A 19,932-nucleotide genomic window follows, 5' to 3' on the forward strand; every position below is an offset into this window, starting at 1 on the left:
AAGAAAAATAAATAAATACAAAATTGGCTTAAACAATTTTGTGATTATCCCCCTAGCTACAACTATACTAAGTCATCTTTCAGAAACTTTGTACATCAACCAGGTACTATCTTTTCAATAGATCTGATATTACAGAAATGGAACCAAAGAGAATCAAATTATACAAGAATCTACCCAACAGATATATTGGTTAGATACAATGAGTTGATAACCAGATTCAAACTTATATTCATATTTTATCTTGTTACCAAAAAAAAAAGTAAGGTTGCTAAATCCAATACAAAACTTTGTGTTATATAAAGAGGCTCATCTGCTTCCAGCCCATGTGGTGTGTCAAGTTCTACAGTAGTTTAGTTGCTACAAACTCACTGGCCAGATGAAGGCAAGTATAAAGATGATTTTAAGTGTTTTTACTTGCTGGCAAAATATTAGTCTTGATTCAGGAATAGCATATGTTAAAATTAAAATTATTTTAGGCTTACTGTCCGTTTAAACTGCATATGCTTTGGTAATTCTTCGTTCATTTCTAATAGTTTCCTAAATTCATTCCTCAAAACTTTGAGTTGTTCTCTCTTCCCAGCCTTTATTTCTTCTACTTCTTTCATTAACTTATCATATTCTCTTTTTCTCCTGGCATTCTCAATACTGAAAACAGAAATTTAAAACAATAACAGGTTATGATACAGAAACAAAGTAAGAGAAAATTACTGTTTAGTAATTTGGAAATTCATTTAGCGTGATCAACTTCTGCAAAATGTTGGCTGGTTTTGCAAAAACTCAGGCCTTGATTTTTTATCAAAAAACCCCATACCTGTAGGCTTTGGGATCTTCAATATCTGTTGGAATCGGCTCTACTTCCATTCCAAACTATAAGAAGAGAAATAAAAGATTACCCCTTTAAAACTGCATAATATTTCTCCTAAAATATGTAGGAAGAAGTAAATTGAAGAGGTTTTTTGTTTTTGTTTTTTCCTGACAGTTTCTATCAACTGCAGGTCTAAAAGTAGTTTCACAAAAAACAAACTAGGGAAAAGTTACAAATGACTATACTTATTTGTTTTTGTCTCATTTAAAGGGGTAGATAGGAAAAGTCTTGAAACCTAGTTATATGTTTGCAAAATGTTAATATCACAGTAATTCCCCCCAAAAATGTGAATTACTAATATTCGTGTGTTACTAACAGAGAATTCACAAAAAAGTTCTAGATCGTTTATTTCAAAATGCTATTTTTAATACATCCCTTTATTATATGCATACTTCCCCAAAATATCTCAATGTGTCCTAGGAAGATTTTAAAATATACGTAAAGTAAGCATTTTATATGACCTTATCAAAAGAAGACATAAAATGGAAAATGCAAAGAACAATATAATTCCCTTCCTTGAAAGAGAAAGATATAAAATCAGAAATCACCTTTTAGGAAGGAAATAAGTTTAAATTAAGGGAAACTAAGAAGTAAATAACGTAAAAATACTTTGATTATTCAGGCGCTGTGCCGTATAATGTCTTAATCTGCGATATTAAGGAAGAGGAATTATAACCCAGTTAACAAAGAGTCTTAGTTTGGTAGCTAATCAGTTCACAAAACTGAACTTGTTTATTCTCTGTCCTCTTTCATAATGGATAGGTCCCTGTTTTGCTGTATTCTTTGTAAAGAAATAAAGACTCTTTTGAGCAAGTTGTTTTATTACAGTCCTCATACATGTGAAATGTAAATACATATATTTATGGAAATCAATGTTTATGACTTCAATAAAAGTGAAGTCATAGAACATGACAATATGAGATAGTGATAGCTAATAAATTATAGTTACTATTAATCACATAGAACATAAATTGATTGAATTTTATTTATTTTTTTTTATTCTTCTATTGGCCAGAGCTAAGTCCCTTGGTTCTCTAATATCAGTGTGATTTCCAAGGTTTGATACTGATACTCAGCCAAGGTCTCCTGGCCACAGCTGTTTGCAATAAGGTTGAGTTAAACAAGGGTGCTTCCAACAGTTCCAAAATAAATGCTAATGGATCTTAATCCTGGCCGCACATTAGAATCATGTGAAGGATATTTTGTAAAACACTGATACCTGGGCCTCACCTTCAGAAATTTCAATTTAGTTTGTCTTGATGAAGCTTGGGCATCTGCACTTCTAAGGGCTCCTCAGCTGATTTTAAAGTCCCGTAAGAACCTTAGACCTATGCAGAGCTTGTTTTTTTTGTGGGTTTTTAAAAACTTCTAATTTTGCTTTCTTAAAAGCAGGGTCTATTTCAGTGATTTAAGAAATACTGATTGCAACCATAAATAAAAGGATATATTCGAATGTGGAATAAATTTTTTTCTATCCAATATAGGTTTCTACTGAGAGGGCTAGAACTAGGTAGAAAGATATTCTCCTTGTTCATATACTGTTCCTTCTGTAATTCCTCTTTCTGAGCTGGACCCTCTCTAAATAGTAGCCCAGACTCCAAATTTTGCTGCTATTAAAAGAAATAAAAATTTACCTGCACATATTTTCCCTTTATTTTTTGTGTATTCTTGTCAAGTAGGCTACCTGTTAAATGGGAAGCCAGTATGGTCTAGGAATTTTAACTAGAATCTTTCTAATACAACTCCTTAGTCTTTAAGAGCAATTCTAATGGTTATTAAATAGTGACTTTATCCAAAGGAACCACTTTGATAATAGAAAATTCAGGTTCTATGACAGGACAAAAGGATATAATTAGGGCATCTGAACCCTCAAGCTTCATCACAAAGCCAATAATCTATTCTGCCTAAGAGTAGAATAACTTATACTGAATTTTTTGATCATGACTCGCACTGTCACATTCAAAAACTAAAGGCAATAATATTTTTACAATCCCTTTCAAAAGCACATTTTATGTTGTACAGCCTATACATGCCCCTTATAAAATGAATAAATGAAAAGCAAAATATATATCTGAAAAAAATTGTACATTTTGAAAAAAAAAGAAACTATGATTAAGAAAGATTGACCTAGAAACATGGACATTTGCTTTTTTAATCTGGGGAACTCCACACCTTTAACAATAAGAAGAATTTAATACCTTTAATATTTGATATAGAAGAACCAGAAAGTCAAAATCATGGTACTGGTAGGAAGATTGGACTATAAGGCGAATGTGTCTAAATAATTTTCAATTTTTTAAAAATATAAACAATTTTATCATCACTACTTTAAAATAAAGTTTGCTGTTGTTAATTAACTGTTTAGTTAGTTTACATACCCTGGCAGATGGCACTTTGGCCTTGATGTCTTTCCTTAACATGTATTCAGAAAAAATATTGAAAACAAAGATATTACTATCTACTCCAGCAGTCATCAAGAAACGGTCATCAAAGCTAGTAGTGATGCTTTTAATACATCCATAATTATTGTCATGCACACTGTAGTGCCAGTAGTCCTCCAAAGTGGTCAATGAAGGATCATTCTCACTTAAGAGATAGACTCGAATTGCTCCATTTTTCATTCCACAAAACATCATAGTTTGGTTGACACTATAAAACAAAAAAGGAAAGTAAATTGTTCTTCCTATTAATCTTAAAATACTGTTCAATTTTAAATTAATTGACAAATGACTAAATTTTTAATGACAAAGTTGTTATGGACTGAATTGTGTACCCCCAAAATTCATATGTTGAAGTCCTAACTCCCAGTACCTCAGAATGTAACTATATTTTCAGATAGGGCCTTTAAAAAGGTCAGTAAGTTAAAACGAGAACATTAGGGTGGGTGCTAATGCAGTCTGACTGATATCCTCATCAGAAGAGGAGATTAGGCCACAGAGGGAGACAAGAGGATGTCACAGCACAGAGGAAAGACCACGGGAGCACACAGCAAGAAGGCAGATAGCTGTAAGTCAAGGAGAGAGGCCTCAAGAGAAACCAACCCCACTGACTTGATGTTGGAGGTCTAGCCTCCAGAACTGTGAGAAACAAATTTCTGTTGTTTGAGGCCTGGCGCAGTGGTTCACACCTGTAATCCTAGCACTCTGGGAAGCCGAGGCGGAAGGATCGCTCAAAGTCAGGAGTTCAAAACCAGCCTGAGCAAGAGCAAGACCCCGTCTCTACTAAAAATAGAAAGAAATTAATTGGCCAACTAAAAATATATAGAAAAAATTAGCCGGGCATGGTGGCACATGCCTGTAGTCCCAGCTACTCGGGAGGCAGTAGGATTGCTTGAGACCAGGAGTTTGAGGTTGCTGTGAGCTAGGCTGACGCCACAGCACTCTAGCCTAGGCAACAGTGTGAGACTGTCTCAAAAAAAAAAAAAAAATTTCTGTTAAGTCACCCAGTCTGTGGTATTTTGTTGTGGCAACTCTAGCAGACGAATACAAAAGGATAGAGAAAAAAAGCCAATTTGAAATTTGGTCTTCAGAAGAATAATTAACATAAATGCCCAGTTCTCAATTATTAAAGGGCTAATGATTAAATATGTGATTTCCCCAGAAAGAACCTTTCATTGTAACCCTGAACCTTTACTATCTGACTCGTAGTAGTATCCTCCTAAGTAACACAAGGTAAATACAGAAAATTTAACTGTAAGATAAACAGAAATTCTGACAGAATATCTGATGGGGGATGTAAATATCATTTCAGTATTAGCTTTGATTCTATGTATTCACTTGATTTATTTCACCAAACATTGTTTGAGTACCCCTTCATTTGGATGGATCTTCACAAATGGACAATATCCATGGTGGACAAAAACATAGATGCTAATGAAATATCGTTTTTTAGAGCTTTCTGAAAATCTGCTCACCTGAAAGTGATAGTTTGGACAGGATTATTCTCTGTATCCTCAAGAAAACGGAAATCAAAAGGTTCATCTTTCTGTTCTTTGAAATTGCTATTCTTGTCATAAGGGGGGAATGCACAGTGATATAGAAAACCTGAATCATAACCACCCTAGAAAAAAGATAAATAACTTAAAAGGTGGGACCTAAACATAACACATATGAATGCATGAGGATTCTTTTTAATATTTTAAATTTTAAAACATAAAATAGATGTTTCAAACCACCTATTTCTATGTTATTTCTATGATTAGAGATAGGTTTATTATTTCCATAAAGTATCTCCCTTCTCCATTTGTATGTAACTATATAATTATACTAATAAAAACCTTATGGCAAGGCTGGGCATGGTGGCTCACGCCTGTAATCCTAGCACTCTGGGAGGCCGAGGCGGGCGGATTGCTTGAGGTCAGGAGTTCGAAACCAGCCTGAGCAAGAGCAAGACCCCGTCTCTACTATAAATAGAAAGAAATTAATTGGCCAACTAATATATATAGAAAAAATTAGCCAGGCATGGTGGTGCATGCCTGTAGTCCCAGCTACTCGGGAGGCTGAGGCAGGAGGATCGCTTGAGCCCAGGAGTTTGAGGTTGCTGTGAGCTAGGCTGACGCCTCGGCACTCACTCTAGCCTGGGCAACAAAGTGAGACTCTGTCTCAAAAAAAAAAAAAAAAAAAAACCTTATGGTGATTTGTTTCCACGTAAAATCAATAAAAGAGAGCTATCACTTCTACCTACTGAATTCCATTTTATTTCTTCAGGTATTATTCTGAATAAACAGTATTTAATAATAGGTTTTTGTGGATCATTGTTTTTACAGCTAGCTTTCAATCTAGACATCTGCTTGGCTGTAGGCACCCAGTTGGCAAATCTTTGGATCAAGCAGGGTTGGCATCACTACCTCTGTGAGCTATGCTTTAATCTTGTTCACTGGTGTAGCTTAATGGTTAAGAGCACAGACTTTGGACCCAGACTGCCTGAATCCAGATCCTGGTTTCACCTCTTATTAGTTACATGACCGTGGATAAGTTACTTAACATCCACATGCCTTGATTTCTTCATATGTTAAATGCAATAATAATAGCACTTACTTTATAGGTTGGTTAAGTAAATTACTTAGGATAGTACCTGGTACAAAATAAGCAGGTTACCATATTTAGAAATACATACACAGGGTACTCAGCTAAATTTAAATTTCAGGTAAACAAAAAACAATTTTTTAGTGTAAATATGTCCCTTGTAATATTTATTTGGCAAACCTGAATGCAAGCACTAAATGTATTTGTCGAACAATGAATAATTTTTGCATCCGTTGCCAGGACACTGAAAATCTATGACAGTGCATTACAGTTAATTGTTTTTGTGCCTCCTTCCCTCATTAGGAAACTTCCTGAAGGCAGAAACTATGTCTTATCTAACTATTCACCCCTTGAACTCCACACAATAGTAGTCAATAATTGTTTCATAAAACACAGAAGACAAATAGAAAGGGTATAGGAACTAATAAATGGAGTCCTACGGCACCTCTAACACTGCATTCCATCCTTCTTCCTGCTTGTCTCCTGAGAAGTTGCTACAAAAGTTATATTTCTAGGAAAAATTGAAGAGGGGAAGAGTCAACCCTCATCACTCCTTACAGCAACAGTCCTTGGTTAGTCATTGTCTGGCCTCACCAAAAACCTGGGACCAGTTATGAATTAGTAATGATCTTCCACATATACGTCTATAAGAAATTGTGGGTTTTTTGTGGATGAAATTGAAAATTGTGACAAATTTATAACAAAGAAAATCTTCCTTTGCAATAGACTGACAAAATGTTTCATGTAAGAGTAAAAAGTATATAACTGAAGGATGTATTCCCACAACATTGTGACGTCCCTGGCACTTGTATTTCTAATTTCCATTTCTCCTTCTTCCTTCAGGTTCAGGGTGGCAGCAAGACCATCTAAGAACATTTACCTTCCTAGACTTCCATATGGCCACCCAGCACAGTTGCAAACTGAGATGTAACCAGAAGTCTACTGGATGACACTGCCATGAAAGCTATTATTTTCAAAATTAAAAAACAACAGTCTCAGCTGGAAAACCCCTCACCTCACCTTTTGCCCTTCTACACTTGATCCTTCTCCCCTTTGACCTGGCTGGAACATTTATGATTGTCGAAATGATAATAGCACAAGTAGACATGTAGAAGAGATGTTAAGATAATATAAAAACAACTGTAATTCACATTCATTCATCAAAACTCACATCAATAATAGTTAATAAATGAAGTCTTAATGTCAGGGTTAGAAAGAATGTGGTGACAAATAATGACTATAAACTATATTGGAAGAGGGCTGAGGTACATTGTTACTTACCAAAGAAACCCAGAACTTCCCTGGCTCAGAGTAAAACCCACAGAGGATGGGAGAGGGGGTTGGTGGAATAAAGATGGGCGGCAATGGCTCCTCCTCTTCCTCCACCTCTGCCTCCTCCTGGAGTTCTTTTTCTTCCTCTTCTCCCTCGTCTTCTGCTAGTTTCCTCCTCCTTTCCTCCCTTTCCTTCTCCTTCAACTTCTTTCGTTGCTCTCTCTTTTCAATTTCTATTAATCTCTTTTAAAAGAGACATTGAGTAGACATAAATACAACTATAACAGTCATTCTTTTACACTACTGGGGATGACAAAGAAAGTTGAAGGAAAATGGGGTTCTAGAAAAACTCACATCTCTGAGGTAACAAATAATAACATGTGAAAATAATTGTCACTGTGAGGATATATGTTATCATCAAAACTTTCAAATCATCAGAATGACTGCCATTTTGTTTTACCCCCATCGATGCTCATTTTATAGAATTATTTGGTCATTTTTTTCCTAAATAGAGAAGCTAAGTACAGTTTCTCTCAGAGCCTGTCACTGTCAGCACAGGAGTTAGGTGGACTGAAATAGTCCACGAGTAAAGTTTTTTCCAATTTTAGTAGCACTGTGATTTGGGCCCCCGTCATCTATCAACTGGCCACTGCAAAAGCCCCTGACACTGATATTCCTGCTGCCCATCTTTCACCTCTTCATTCTGTTTACCCCTCAGAATTCTCTAATTTATATTATTTCATCACCTCAATCCCCTCCTTAAAACTGCCAATGGATCCCAATGGTCTACACTGAAATGTCTTGGCTGGCATTAGAGGGGACCCATGCCCTGGTCACAGACTCTTGCTATGCCCCTCAACAAACTGCATCCCTCTATTTCGCCAGCCCAGTCTTCATTTCCTGAAAACACTGAAACTCTCACAACCCTGCTCCCCTCAGGATGTTCTCCCAATGGTTATTGCCATCCTCCCCATTCTCACCCTGTCAAAACTCCTCCTATTCTTTAAGTCCTAAATGTAACTTCCGTGCAGCTCTCTTTGACCTCCATCAGTCATCTGTCCTTTCCTCTGCATACTTCTAAAATTCCTTACATTGCACTTTAATTTCAGTATCTATTCACTACTGCTTTCTAATAGTTAGCTGCTTTCATACCAGATTATAAACTCCTTAAGGTCTATGTTTTATTCTTCTTTGCATTCCCCAGCATTTAACACAGGATATTTTATATTCTGAAGAAAGAAAAATATTAGAAGATAATGCTTCAAGAATATTCCATACCAGAATGTTAGATTTGATACTTGAGAAATGGAAACATTTTATGCACATGTCTTTGATTTCATAGGAGACTATTTTATTATCATCTTCTTCCTTTATGGTGGGAAGTGGAGCTTCAAGAACATAGCCATTCTCACAGATAATAAGTAAAGTAGTTTCAGGCTAAAAAAAAAGAAAGATCAAACATATCATTTACATTTAGGCAAATTTTTAAAAGCATAGTTCAAAAAGATTATAAACCAGAAAAAATATTATTATTATATATATTAACCATGTTTAAAAGATACTTAATTTTCACTACAGTTATTGGTAGTAAATCAAGCTTGCTACTAATTATTATTATATAATTACTGATTAATAAAGTAATTGTTAAAATTAGATTTGGTTCCTTTATAGATGCCATAACATATTTTCTGAGCCAAATGGTTGTGAAATCTGTTAGCCTAAAAGGCTGAATATTAAAATTAGGACTGCCCAGGAAAATCTGCAGTATGTGGATAGCATAGTCAATCTCTGCCTCCTTTCACAGGTGATTGATTCTCTATCTGCCTGAGTTCATTAAATGTGAATGTTCCTAAGGTTTTTATCCTCTTCCTTCTTTTCTCTCTCTATAAGCAAGCATTCCCTGGGAAATCTTATAACCTTCATTACCACTCACATGCAATTAGATTCCAAATTAATCTTTCCAGCCCGTACATCACTCTTGGCTCCAAAACCAAGTATTTAACCATGAATGGGAAATCCCCATCTTGATATTTCACAGACACATTACTTGAAATGTTTATTTTTAGTTATTTCATTCTACAGTTATTTGTTATGTGCCTACTATTTACCCAGCATTTTGTTAAGTACTAGGGCTAAAATGATAATAAGAAAAACAGTTACAGTCTCTGCCATTATGGAGCTTGCCTCCAATAGGAGAGCCTGTCATTTAACAAATCACATAGATACATGTAAATTATAAGTGCCAAAGTGCTGCAGAGGTGCCACAAGAACAAGTAGGTTGTACAATGCTTTTGAGAAGGTGGTATCTGAGCTTCAAGGTGAAGGATGGATAAATTATAATTATATGATGAGTTAGGGGAGGGTATGAAGGAGCATGCTATATTAACTAAACGCCATGTGCAAAGGTCCTGTGGCACATTTGGGCTTATAAGAGAATTGTGGGCTTGGATGGCATCACCGAGGACAAGAGAACAGAATAAGAAAAGAGATTGGGACAGCCTTAAAGAAACTTAACACTCAATGGCTGGGTGAAGGAGACTGAGAAGGAATGACAAGACATGGGGGAGAGAACCAGGAAAGCATGGTACCAGAAAAGTCAAAGGGAGATGGTATTTCAAGTAAGGAAAGATCAACAGGGTCAAATGAGGCTAAGAGGTCAAGAAAGATAAGAAGTAAATGTTAAATAGATATCACTGGTGCTTTTAGGAGAGCTGATCTGGTGGAATAGTAAGACTAAAAGCCAGGCGAGAGCACATACAGGAGAGAGTGACATATAAGGACACTGAGTCTGTGGGAATAGTCAGTCTCTTGAGAAAGTCAGCTTCTAAGAGAGATGGGGCAGCAGCTAGAGGCTAATATGAGAGCAAGGAATTTATTCTTTGTAATTAGGAGAGACAAAAACATATTTAAATACTGATGGCAACAATCCAGTAAACAGGCGAGGTTAAATTTATATGACAAGAAAGAAAAATAATGTGACATATTGAAAAAAGTGGGAAGGAGTAGAAACAAAAGGACAAGAGGCAGAATTGGCCCTCTGCAGGAAAGGAGACAGCTCTTCTATTGTAAAAGAGGGAGGAGGAGCAGGTGCATGCGGAGATAAATGGGATTTTCTGTTTGGTAGTGGGAAGTGAAGGAGCTCCTGCCTGCGGGCTCCTAGATCTTCTATGAAGCAAGTGATGCTGACAGTGAGAGTGGGAGTGGGAGGCTTGAAGCTTTGAGGGGAAGAGAAGTTTTAAAATGGTCATTGTGTGTGAAGGAGGGAGTCAGGACGAGCAATATGATAGGATTTCTGAACCATCTCACAGATTGTGTTGAGGCCATTTGAATAAGTAAATTATGGAGGACTTAATCTTCCTTGACATATGACTATCACCAGCAGCCCCTGGCTGATCACTGTAGGCAAATATAAATTAGTTGGGGGCATTCAGGGATGGATTTTTGCTAGACGTGTAGCAAAGAAAAGAGACAAGGGAGATCAGGGCATTGGATGAATGCTATTGATCCTTGTTTGTCCCAGTCAGTTCAGGCTGCTATAACAGAATATCATGAACTGGGTGACTTAAATAACAGAAATTCATTTCTCACAGTTCTGGAGGGTGGGAAGTCCAAGATCAAGGCACCAGCAGATCCAGTGTTGGTCAGGACACACTTTCTGGTTTGTAGTTTGTCTTCTTGGAGTCTTCTCACATGACAGAGAGAACAAGCTCTGATCTCTTCATCCCCTTATAAGAACACTAAATCCCATTCATAAGGGCTCTACCATCATGACCTAATTACCTCTCAAAGGCCCCATCTCCAAATACCCCCTCACATTGGGGATTGAGGTTTCAACATATTAACTGGAGGAGCAGGGGCATAAACATTCAGTCCATTGCATCACTGAAATGAAGAATCATAAAATTTAAGGTGGATATGGAAGGAAGTTAAGAAAACAGTGAACCAGTGAGTTAGAGAAAGCAAATGGTGAAGGAAATAGAGGTCTCTGTGCCATCACAGAACTACTGGAGATGGAGTAGCCAAAGGAATAGTCAGGAAGGGAGAAAGGTTGAAGTCAGAGAACAGGTTACTTGAATAGCTGACTTTTAAGCTTGAGTGCTTATAAGGTTTTAATGGGCTGAATTATGCCCCCATCCCATTCATATGTCAAAGTTCGAACCCCCAGTACTTCAGAATGTGACTGCATTTGCGGACAGGGTCCTTAAAGAGATAATTAAGTTAAAATGCGGTTGTTTGGATAGGCCCTTAATCCACTGTGACTGGTGTCCTTATAAAAAAATTATGACACAGACAACACAGACATATGGATGACCATGTGAGGACACAGTGAGAAACAGCTGTCTTCAAGACAAGCAGAGAGCTCGCAAAAGAAACTAACGCTGCCAACACCTTGATCTTGGGCTTCTAGCACCCGGATTGTGAAAAAACAAATTTCTGTTGTTTAGACCACCCACTCTGCGGTATTTTGTTATGGCAGCTGTAGCAAATGTAAACACAGTAACATTTGTCCGGTGAGTGGCTGTGAAAGTGTGTGGGTGAGCCGCAAAGTTCAGGGGAGATGAGGGAGTCAAGGAGTTCAGAGCCTGATGCTATTTGATTAATTATCCATGCAATGTTAGCATCATTCACAATTACTGTTGCTCTTTGAATGAAGACAAAGGTAACCATATTCTCAAAATTTTAATAAAGAAACAGAATGAACCAGTCCACCAGGTGGTCAGAAGATGGCAATATAAAGATAAAAGGTGATGTAGCCAGCTGAATGACAAGGGCTTCAGAGGAACAGGATTTTTATTTTAGTTTTATGATTTTATTTTTTTTAGACATTTAAAATATTTTTTATTTTATTTTATTTATTTATTTATTTATTTATTTATTTATTTATTTCGGCATATTATGGGGGTACAGATTTCAAGGTTTCAATAAATGCCCTTCCCTCCCTAGTTTTATGATTTTATTTCTTAATATTTTATTTTATTGTGGTAAGAACACTAACATGCCATCTATCCTGTAGAAAGTTCCACTTGAGAAGAATGTATACTCTGCTGCTGTTGGTGGACTGTTCTGAATACATCAGTTAGATCCATTGGTCTGTAGTGTTGTTCAAGCCCTCCAATTCTTTATTGGTTTTCTGCCTATATGTTTTATCCATTATGGAAAGTGGGGTATTGAAGTCTCCCGCTATTCCTGTATTACTATTTTTCCCTTCACTTCTCTCAATGTTTGCTTTATATATTTAGGTGTTCTAATGGGTAAATATGTATTTATAATCGTGGGTTATTCTGGTGTGTTGACTCTTTTATCATTATATAATGTCATGCTTTATTTTTTATCACAGTTTTTACTTAAAGTCTTTGTCTTATATAAATATAGCCAACCTCTGCTCATGTTTGGTTACCATTTGTATGAAATATCTTTTTCCATGTCTTCACTTTCAACCAAGTTGGGTCTTGTTTTTTCATTCATTCAGCCTCTCTGTATCTTTAGATTGGAGAGTTTAATCCATTTACATTTAAAGTAATTATCAATAAGGAAGGGTTTACTATTGCCATTTTGTTCATTATTTCCTTGTAGTCTTTTGTCTGTCTTTTCATCTCTTGCTTTCTTCCTAGTGTTTTGCCATTTTAGGCCATGAAGATCAAGTTCAAAAGCATAATGCATGAAACAGTGAGGAACAAAGAGGATACTCAGGAGGCAGATTCAAGAGACATTTAAGATGCATAATCAATAGGGCCTGGTGAACCCTTGAAGGACAAGGTGGTTAGAGGTAGGGAAAATACTAGAATAATTCTCAAAATTATGGTTTGGGTGACAGGGAGACTGCAGGAGAAAGAACATATCTTAGAGAAACAGTAATGAAATCCATTTAGACACCTCAAAATTATCCCCAGAAAATAAAAAAATCACCAAGTTCTGTCAATGCTGTCCTCAAAATATCTCATCTAGACAGTCTTTCATACTCTGGTCATATCTTACCTGGAATGCAACTGCCCAATAGATCCATCTGCCTGTGATCTGGCTCCCTTGTATCTTCTCCACACTGCTGCCAAAGTGATCATGGTAGTGACCGTGGCAGGCAGAATGGTTCTGTGTGCCCATGGGACACACCCTTATTGGAAATACCCCAGAACAAAAGGTAAAAGCTTAATGCTTTCAGACAGATACAAGCCCTGATAATTGAGCAGGTAAGGGCTAGGACTTATTGCTATTTGGACAGTTGAGGTCTGTGGCATATCAGTTACATAGAGTAATTCACTTTTACATAGTAATAATTCTCAAAAAATATTAGAAACACAAGTGCTAACAGGCAGTATTGCCTGAAATGACTTTTAAATTATGCTGGGGTTTTTTGGTCTTATATGCCACTGCTGTAGTTTTGATGTTTGTCTCCTCCAAATCTCATGTTGAAATTTTATCTCCAATGTTGGAGGTAGGGCCTACTGTCAGGTGTTTGAGTCATGGAGGAGGATTCCCTCAAGAAAAGATTAATGCCCTCCAGCAGGGATAGAGGGGTGAGGTCTCACTCTATTAGTGCCTGCAAGAGCTGGTTGTTAAAAAGAGCCTGGCACCTCCTTTCCCTGCTCTCTCTTGCTCCCTCTCTCACCATGTGATCTCTGTATATGTCGGCTCCACTTTACTTTCTACCATAAGTGAAAGCAGCCAGAAGCCCTCAGCAGATACAGATGCTGGTGCTATGCTGCTTCTACAGCCTGAGATGTGCACCATCTGGGGGATGGTCATGATGGAGACTCAGACTTTTGGGGGGAGGGGGGGAAATGGGCATTTATTGAAACCTTATAATCTGTACCCCCATAATATGCCGAAATAAAAAAAAAAAAAGAACTATGAGCCAAATAAATCTCTTTTCTTTATAAATTACCTAGCCTCAGATATTCCTTTACAACACACAAATGAATTAAGATACCTACTTTTGATTTTTTAAACTGATTTTGAAATAATCATGGATTGACAAGAAGTTGAAAAGATAGTACAGAGAGGTATCCTGTGCCCTTCAGCCAGTCTCTACCATTGGTTACATCTTACGTGACTATACAAAAACCAGGAAGTTGACATGAGTATAGAATGTGTGCATAGTTCTACATCATTTTTTCACATGTGTAGATTCTTGTAACCATCATGGCAAAGGAGATTAAAAAACTATCTCATTGCCACAAAGATCTCCTTCAAGCTATCTCTTTGTAGTCACACTAACTCCCATCTCACCTACCATCTCTAACCCTTGGCAAATGCGCTGGTTTGTTTTTTGACTTTGTGTATAGGGAAATGACTGAAGGATGCATATAATATTGTATTTTGTGATACAAACATTCGTGCTTGCCGGGCGCGGTGGCTCACGCCTGTAATCCTAGCACTCTGGAAGGCCGAGGCGGGCGGATTGCTCAAGGTCAGGAGTTCGAAACCAGCCTGAGCAAGAGAGAGAGACCCCCCATCTCTACTATAAATAGAAAAATTAATTGGCCAACTAATATATATAGAAAAAATTAGCCAGTAATGGTGGCGCATGCCTGTAGTCCCAGCTACGGAGGCTGAGGCAGTAGGATTGCTTGAGCCCAGGAGTTTGAGGTTGCTGTGAGCCAGGCTGATGCCACAGCACTCACTCTAGCCTGGGCCACAAAGCGAGACTCTGTCTCAAAAAATAATAATTAATAAAACATTCATGCTTTCTCACAGAGCCTCTTTTACAGGTATCATTCCCTTCACCTAGCCACCTGCACCTACCTCTTGCCCACCTGCCTACATCCTACCAAATCTTCAAAATTAAGGTTCAATAATACAAAATAATAACTTATTTTAACTTCTTCCTTTCTTGATAGTTCCCTGCTGTAAATTCACAACATATATTGTCTATACCACTGATATTTTAGTCACCAATTCCCTCGTGAAACTTTTTATTGTTCAGTCATAAGAGTTATTTAACTTTTTTAATATATGTATTTTTTCCTCCTTGAGAACAGAGACTATTTTGTATTGTTTATTGGATCCATCACAGTGGCTATGAAGACAATGAGTATTAATTGATTGATTTTAAAGAGCATTTTTTTCTAGACAATACTAATATATTTGTATAGCCCTTTCTTTAGAAGAGCTTAAAGCAGAATACAAATGTTACCTCAATCATACTGATGGCATTTCCATGCAGGTCATTTGAATTATGACCCTGGCACCTTGGTTTAGACAGTCAATCAATATTTGTATGGCTGAATTATCTTGTGCTCACAGTTAGTAAAATTAGATATATTAAGTGAGATTAGTAATTAATACTGAATTAGTAATCATTAGGAAAGAAGCAATGAAAGATCAGAAGAAAAAATAGACATGGATTGGGGGCAGAGGGGAAGTAGAGATAAAGATGAGGAAAGGTTCACTCAGACCTTGACATTGAGCTTCTGACTGTCAGAGAGACTCACTGATTCAGGTCAAAGCATTTTGACACGCTGTGTTCTGGCCAAAAGTTACCATGGTTGAAGCAAAGCCTGACATATAAACCTGCATTTTGAGAGGAGATTATTGCCAACCACTTAAAGCATGAAAGAGAAAGGAGGTGGTGAGGAGAGTGTGGGGCTCCCAAGGGATGCTCGACTAACCAATCCAAGTACCAGCTAGCTGAGCTTTCTGTTGCTACATCCCTGGACCGCACTGCAGAGCCCAGGAGTGGGGCTAATAATTCCACCTGCTAGTGTCCATCTATCTACAAGATCACTTCACTACATAGTAATTGAGATTTAAGCATGAAGATAATTAACAATGACTTACATGAGAGATCGAAGACCACGTTAACTGGCGAACAGGTCCAGGAGTATTAATATAACCAATTGGCTTATAGTCCCTTTCCACTTCAAAGAAGAATACAGTGCGATCTTTACTCTAAGAAAAAAGACACACACACACACACCCCAAATGTATATTATTGTGAAATTTAGTCTATAGATCACAAGAAAAGCATTTCATAGCATTCAATATATTCACAGTATACTTATATCTACAATGGTCATATATACCCCCAGGTTATTCTGACATAAGAATTCTTATTTCAAATTTGTCCTTAATTTTCCATGAGAACATTTGGCAAGCAATGTGTTCCACTATACAGTTCTGAAAATGTCATCACCATACTTGTATATATTAATTCACAAAAATTCTACCATGCATATGCTCACCCATTAATGCATAAAGAATTTACACAGTTATTCTCTTCATTTATGGTAATTCTGCATAAGAACATATCCATGCTCAATAAAATACTAATCATAAATAATACATCTAACATGATCCCTAGTGAAAATTTTCTATTCATTCACAACAAGCATTAGAACTCAATTTTTAAGAATATCTTTAAATGTTATATACAGACCACAATGAAAGAACATGAATACAAAGAAAGCAAAATATAAATATATTCTTAGAAAATCCATTTCAGTTAGTAAGGCACAATCAAGTAGGCAGATTTATAAGACAAGGTTAATTAAGAAATTTCAATAGGAAAAGAAAGGAAAGCTACTGCTTACCCCTGTGGCTAGAATTTCCCCATCATGTTCATAAGCTAAAGCAGTGACAGTAGAAGTATGGGGTTTGAAAACATGTTTCAATTGAAGATCTGCATCCAAAATCTTCTTCCGTCCTGCAAAAATCGTGAGCCCTTTTGGATCATAAATTTCAAGAATTCGAACAACTCCATCTTCAAATCCTACACTAATTTGTGCTCCAGTGTAGCTTACCTTGGAAAAAATTAAATGTAAGAGACCTGAAATTAATTGATTAAGAAAAATTTTACTACATAACATATAACCATATTTTATTTAGACTTAGGGTAATTTAACATTGGCTGCATGTTGGCAATTCTTTTTGCCACTTTCTTGTAACCTCTATCTATTCTAGGAGAGTTTTCTTTTTTTATATCACTGATGACCACAAGAAGGGTAAACAATGCAATGCAAACACTCAATGAGCAAACATAGCAGAGTGTCTGCCTACCCCCTACTAGGCACCTATCACCAGCAACTCAATGGTGAACATAAACAGACTCAGTGCCTGGTTTCACAGAGTTTATGGTCTACTGGAGGCAACAGACCTTAATCAACACACATATGTGTGTAAAATTATGAACTGAAATAAACACTAAAGGAAAGAAACATACTCTCTGAGAGAATATAACAAAGAAAGTTGACTGAAATTGAGGGCTTCCCTAAAGAAGAGATAGGGAGCTGATAGCCAAAGGATGGATGCTCAGGTTAGGAAGGTAGGACAAGCACTCTGGGAGAGGATATAGCTTGTGCAAATGTCCTGTGGCAGTAAAGAACATATCTCAAGACAAAGTTACAGTCTAACTAGAGCATACTAGAGTGAGGGGGCAATGTTTCCACAGAGGTTGGAAAGGAAGAGAGGCAAGCACTAGATCACAAAATGGCTTACAGGGGACATTAAGGATATTCTTTATCCCAAGAGAAGTGGGAAACCATCAAAGCACTTTTAGTTGGGGGTTGCAGGGGCTAAGGCTGACATGGTCAGATTTTCTATTTCAAAAATGTCATCCTAGCTGCAGTATGGAAAACAGATCTGAGATGCTCTAGATAGGATGCAGGGAGACCTTCTGGAAGATCTTTTAAGAAATGGCTGCCACACTTTAGGAGAACTATCATAGTCACTTGGTCTGAGGTAACGCAGTGGAGATGACTGATACGGACATATTTTAGGGAGAGGTATAATGGCCCTATTTGATGACAACTGGAAATGGGGGATGAGGCAGAGGGAGGTATCAAGGATGACTCCATAGGATGACTCATAATGGCATTTACTGAGACAGAAAACACCAGAAGAGAGTCAGGCATGTGTAGTTTGTTGTTGCTATTGTTGATTTAGAGAGTTGGACATGTTAAGTTTGAAGTCCCCTCGAGATCTCAAAATAGAGATGACATATAGTCTGCACCTTAGAGGAGAGTCTAGGCTGGAGATATAAATCTAGGAATGCTTGAACATACTGACTACTGTCTTGGAAGGCATTCAGGAGAAGGGCATGAGCTTGGGCATCCTTCAGAGCAGAGTGACCATCCCTGAGGCCAGGCAATTAAGAGAATCTTGGGAATAAGAAAACTGTATTCCATTCGACTCCAGATGAATGTTGTTTATTCAACAAATATTTAGTAAGTGTCTCAATGTACCAGTAACTACAGAGGCACTGGAGGTGCAAAGAAGAATAAGTATGGTTGTCACCATGACAAACATACAGTCTAGTGGCAAAGATAGGCAATAAAGCAAATAATTTTAACATACCCTGATAAGTGCTATATGAGATACATACGCAGCCCTCAGGGGAAAAAACACACAGGAAGGAGGACCTACCTCTACCTGAAGGTGGGTTCACAGAGGGCTATGTGGAGATGATGTTTGACCTGACCTGAGTCATAAAGACTAATGTAGAGTCTTCCAGAAAGGCAAGGAAGTATGGGAAAGGGACATTTCAACTTTAGCATAATATCCATATGATCATTATTTAGATATAGGCTAGAAAAGGAAACATTCTATGAACATCACAAAATCATCTGAATAAATGATTCAGTTATATGGGCTATATTTTAATGACTTCAGTTAAGAGTGTAGATAGATTAGGATAAAGAGTGAGCCAGGTCTACCAGACCAAATGCTCTGTCATTTCTACTTATTCTAGCCTTGACATAGGGCTGGCTTTTCCCCCTGGCCTAAGTTCTCCTTCTGGTTTTGATCCAGTCATGAAATTCCCCTTTATTCCAGTTATATTTATATCTGGTTTTGGCTTGGAATATTTTCTCTTTGATTTCAACTAAAAAAAAAAAATAAAGATTATACACTCCCCCAAAATACTCCCATGGTATTTTAAAAATGGGAGTTTTAAATTCTTTGACATGCCTCCTGTGGTGAGATGAAGTTTAAGACCTTTCCTCTTGAATATGGGTGGCACTTGTGACTGTGTGACTGCTTCATCCAGTTGAGTATGGCAGAAGTGATATTTTGTCTTCTGAGACTAGGCCATGAAAGGCCATCAGCCTCTGCCTTGCTTGTTGGAACACTAGATCTTGGAGCCCTGAGCCACCAGGTAAGAAGCGTGTGAGTCCTGAGGCTGCCATGCTGTGTCGAAGCCCAAGCCACATGGAGAGGCCATTAGGTAAACTCTCCTGTTGACAGTCCCAGCTTAGCCCAGACTGCAAGTCATCCAACCTAGGTGGTAGCCTTGTTATCAAGAAGCCTATGGATATTCCAGGCCCCAACCATTCAAGTATTCCCAGCTGAGGCCTCAGACACTATGAAGCAGAGACAGTCCATCCTACTGTCACCTGAATTCCCAATCCAAAGAGTATGTGAACAAAATAAGATGATTGAAGATGGCAGACAAGAAAAACTGCCAGCCAGAGTGTCTCTGCAAGAAAGATAGATTTTAGGGGAAAGTGAAAAAAACAAACAGGCAGACAAACATATATCAGATGAGGGGTAGAGCGAAGGGTGCCTGAAACTACAGGAGACTCCACAGGATGAAGCTGCAGAGCAGAACTGGAAAGATAAAGGCATCGGCAAGGTCTAAACCCTAAGAGGCTTGAGACCAGTGATAAGATTAGGAAAAGTGGTTAAATTTCCCCTCCCTTGCATTTCAGACTACTGAGGGGCTCTTGATCTGCTGGAGAGAGCTGTTAACACCAGCCTAAAGACAGCTGCCGCCAGTGAGCAGTGAGCCTCTTGTAGATAGGGCACCAGGCTCCTAGCTCCCTGGGGGCACCTTCTACC

General features: G+C 37.6%; 1 protein-coding gene across 2 annotated transcripts in view; it reads right to left on the bottom strand.

Moving 5' to 3' along the window:
* The window catches only part of CFAP44 (cilia and flagella associated protein 44), a 94,983-nt gene that overhangs the window by 40,147 nt on the left and 34,904 nt on the right, over positions 1-19,932 (bottom strand). For both annotated transcript variants that reach the window (XM_076001426.1, XM_012787506.3), the window contains 8 exons: positions 16,689-16,898; positions 15,937-16,047; positions 8,440-8,598; positions 7,171-7,404; positions 4,779-4,924; positions 3,244-3,514; positions 812-867; positions 483-645 (listed from right to left, as the gene is read on the bottom strand). In XM_076001426.1, the coding sequence (XP_075857541.1) occupies positions 483-645; positions 812-867; positions 3,244-3,514; positions 4,779-4,924; positions 7,171-7,404; positions 8,440-8,598; positions 15,937-16,047; positions 16,689-16,898 (1,350 nt within the window). The remainder of the gene's footprint in view (positions 1-482; positions 646-811; positions 868-3,243; positions 3,515-4,778; positions 4,925-7,170; positions 7,405-8,439; positions 8,599-15,936; positions 16,048-16,688; positions 16,899-19,932) is intronic.

The sequence above is a fragment of the Microcebus murinus genome, chromosome 1, assembly GCF_040939455.1.
Source record: "Microcebus murinus isolate Inina chromosome 1, M.murinus_Inina_mat1.0, whole genome shotgun sequence".
Classification (NCBI taxonomy): Eukaryota; Metazoa; Chordata; class Mammalia; order Primates; family Cheirogaleidae; genus Microcebus; species Microcebus murinus.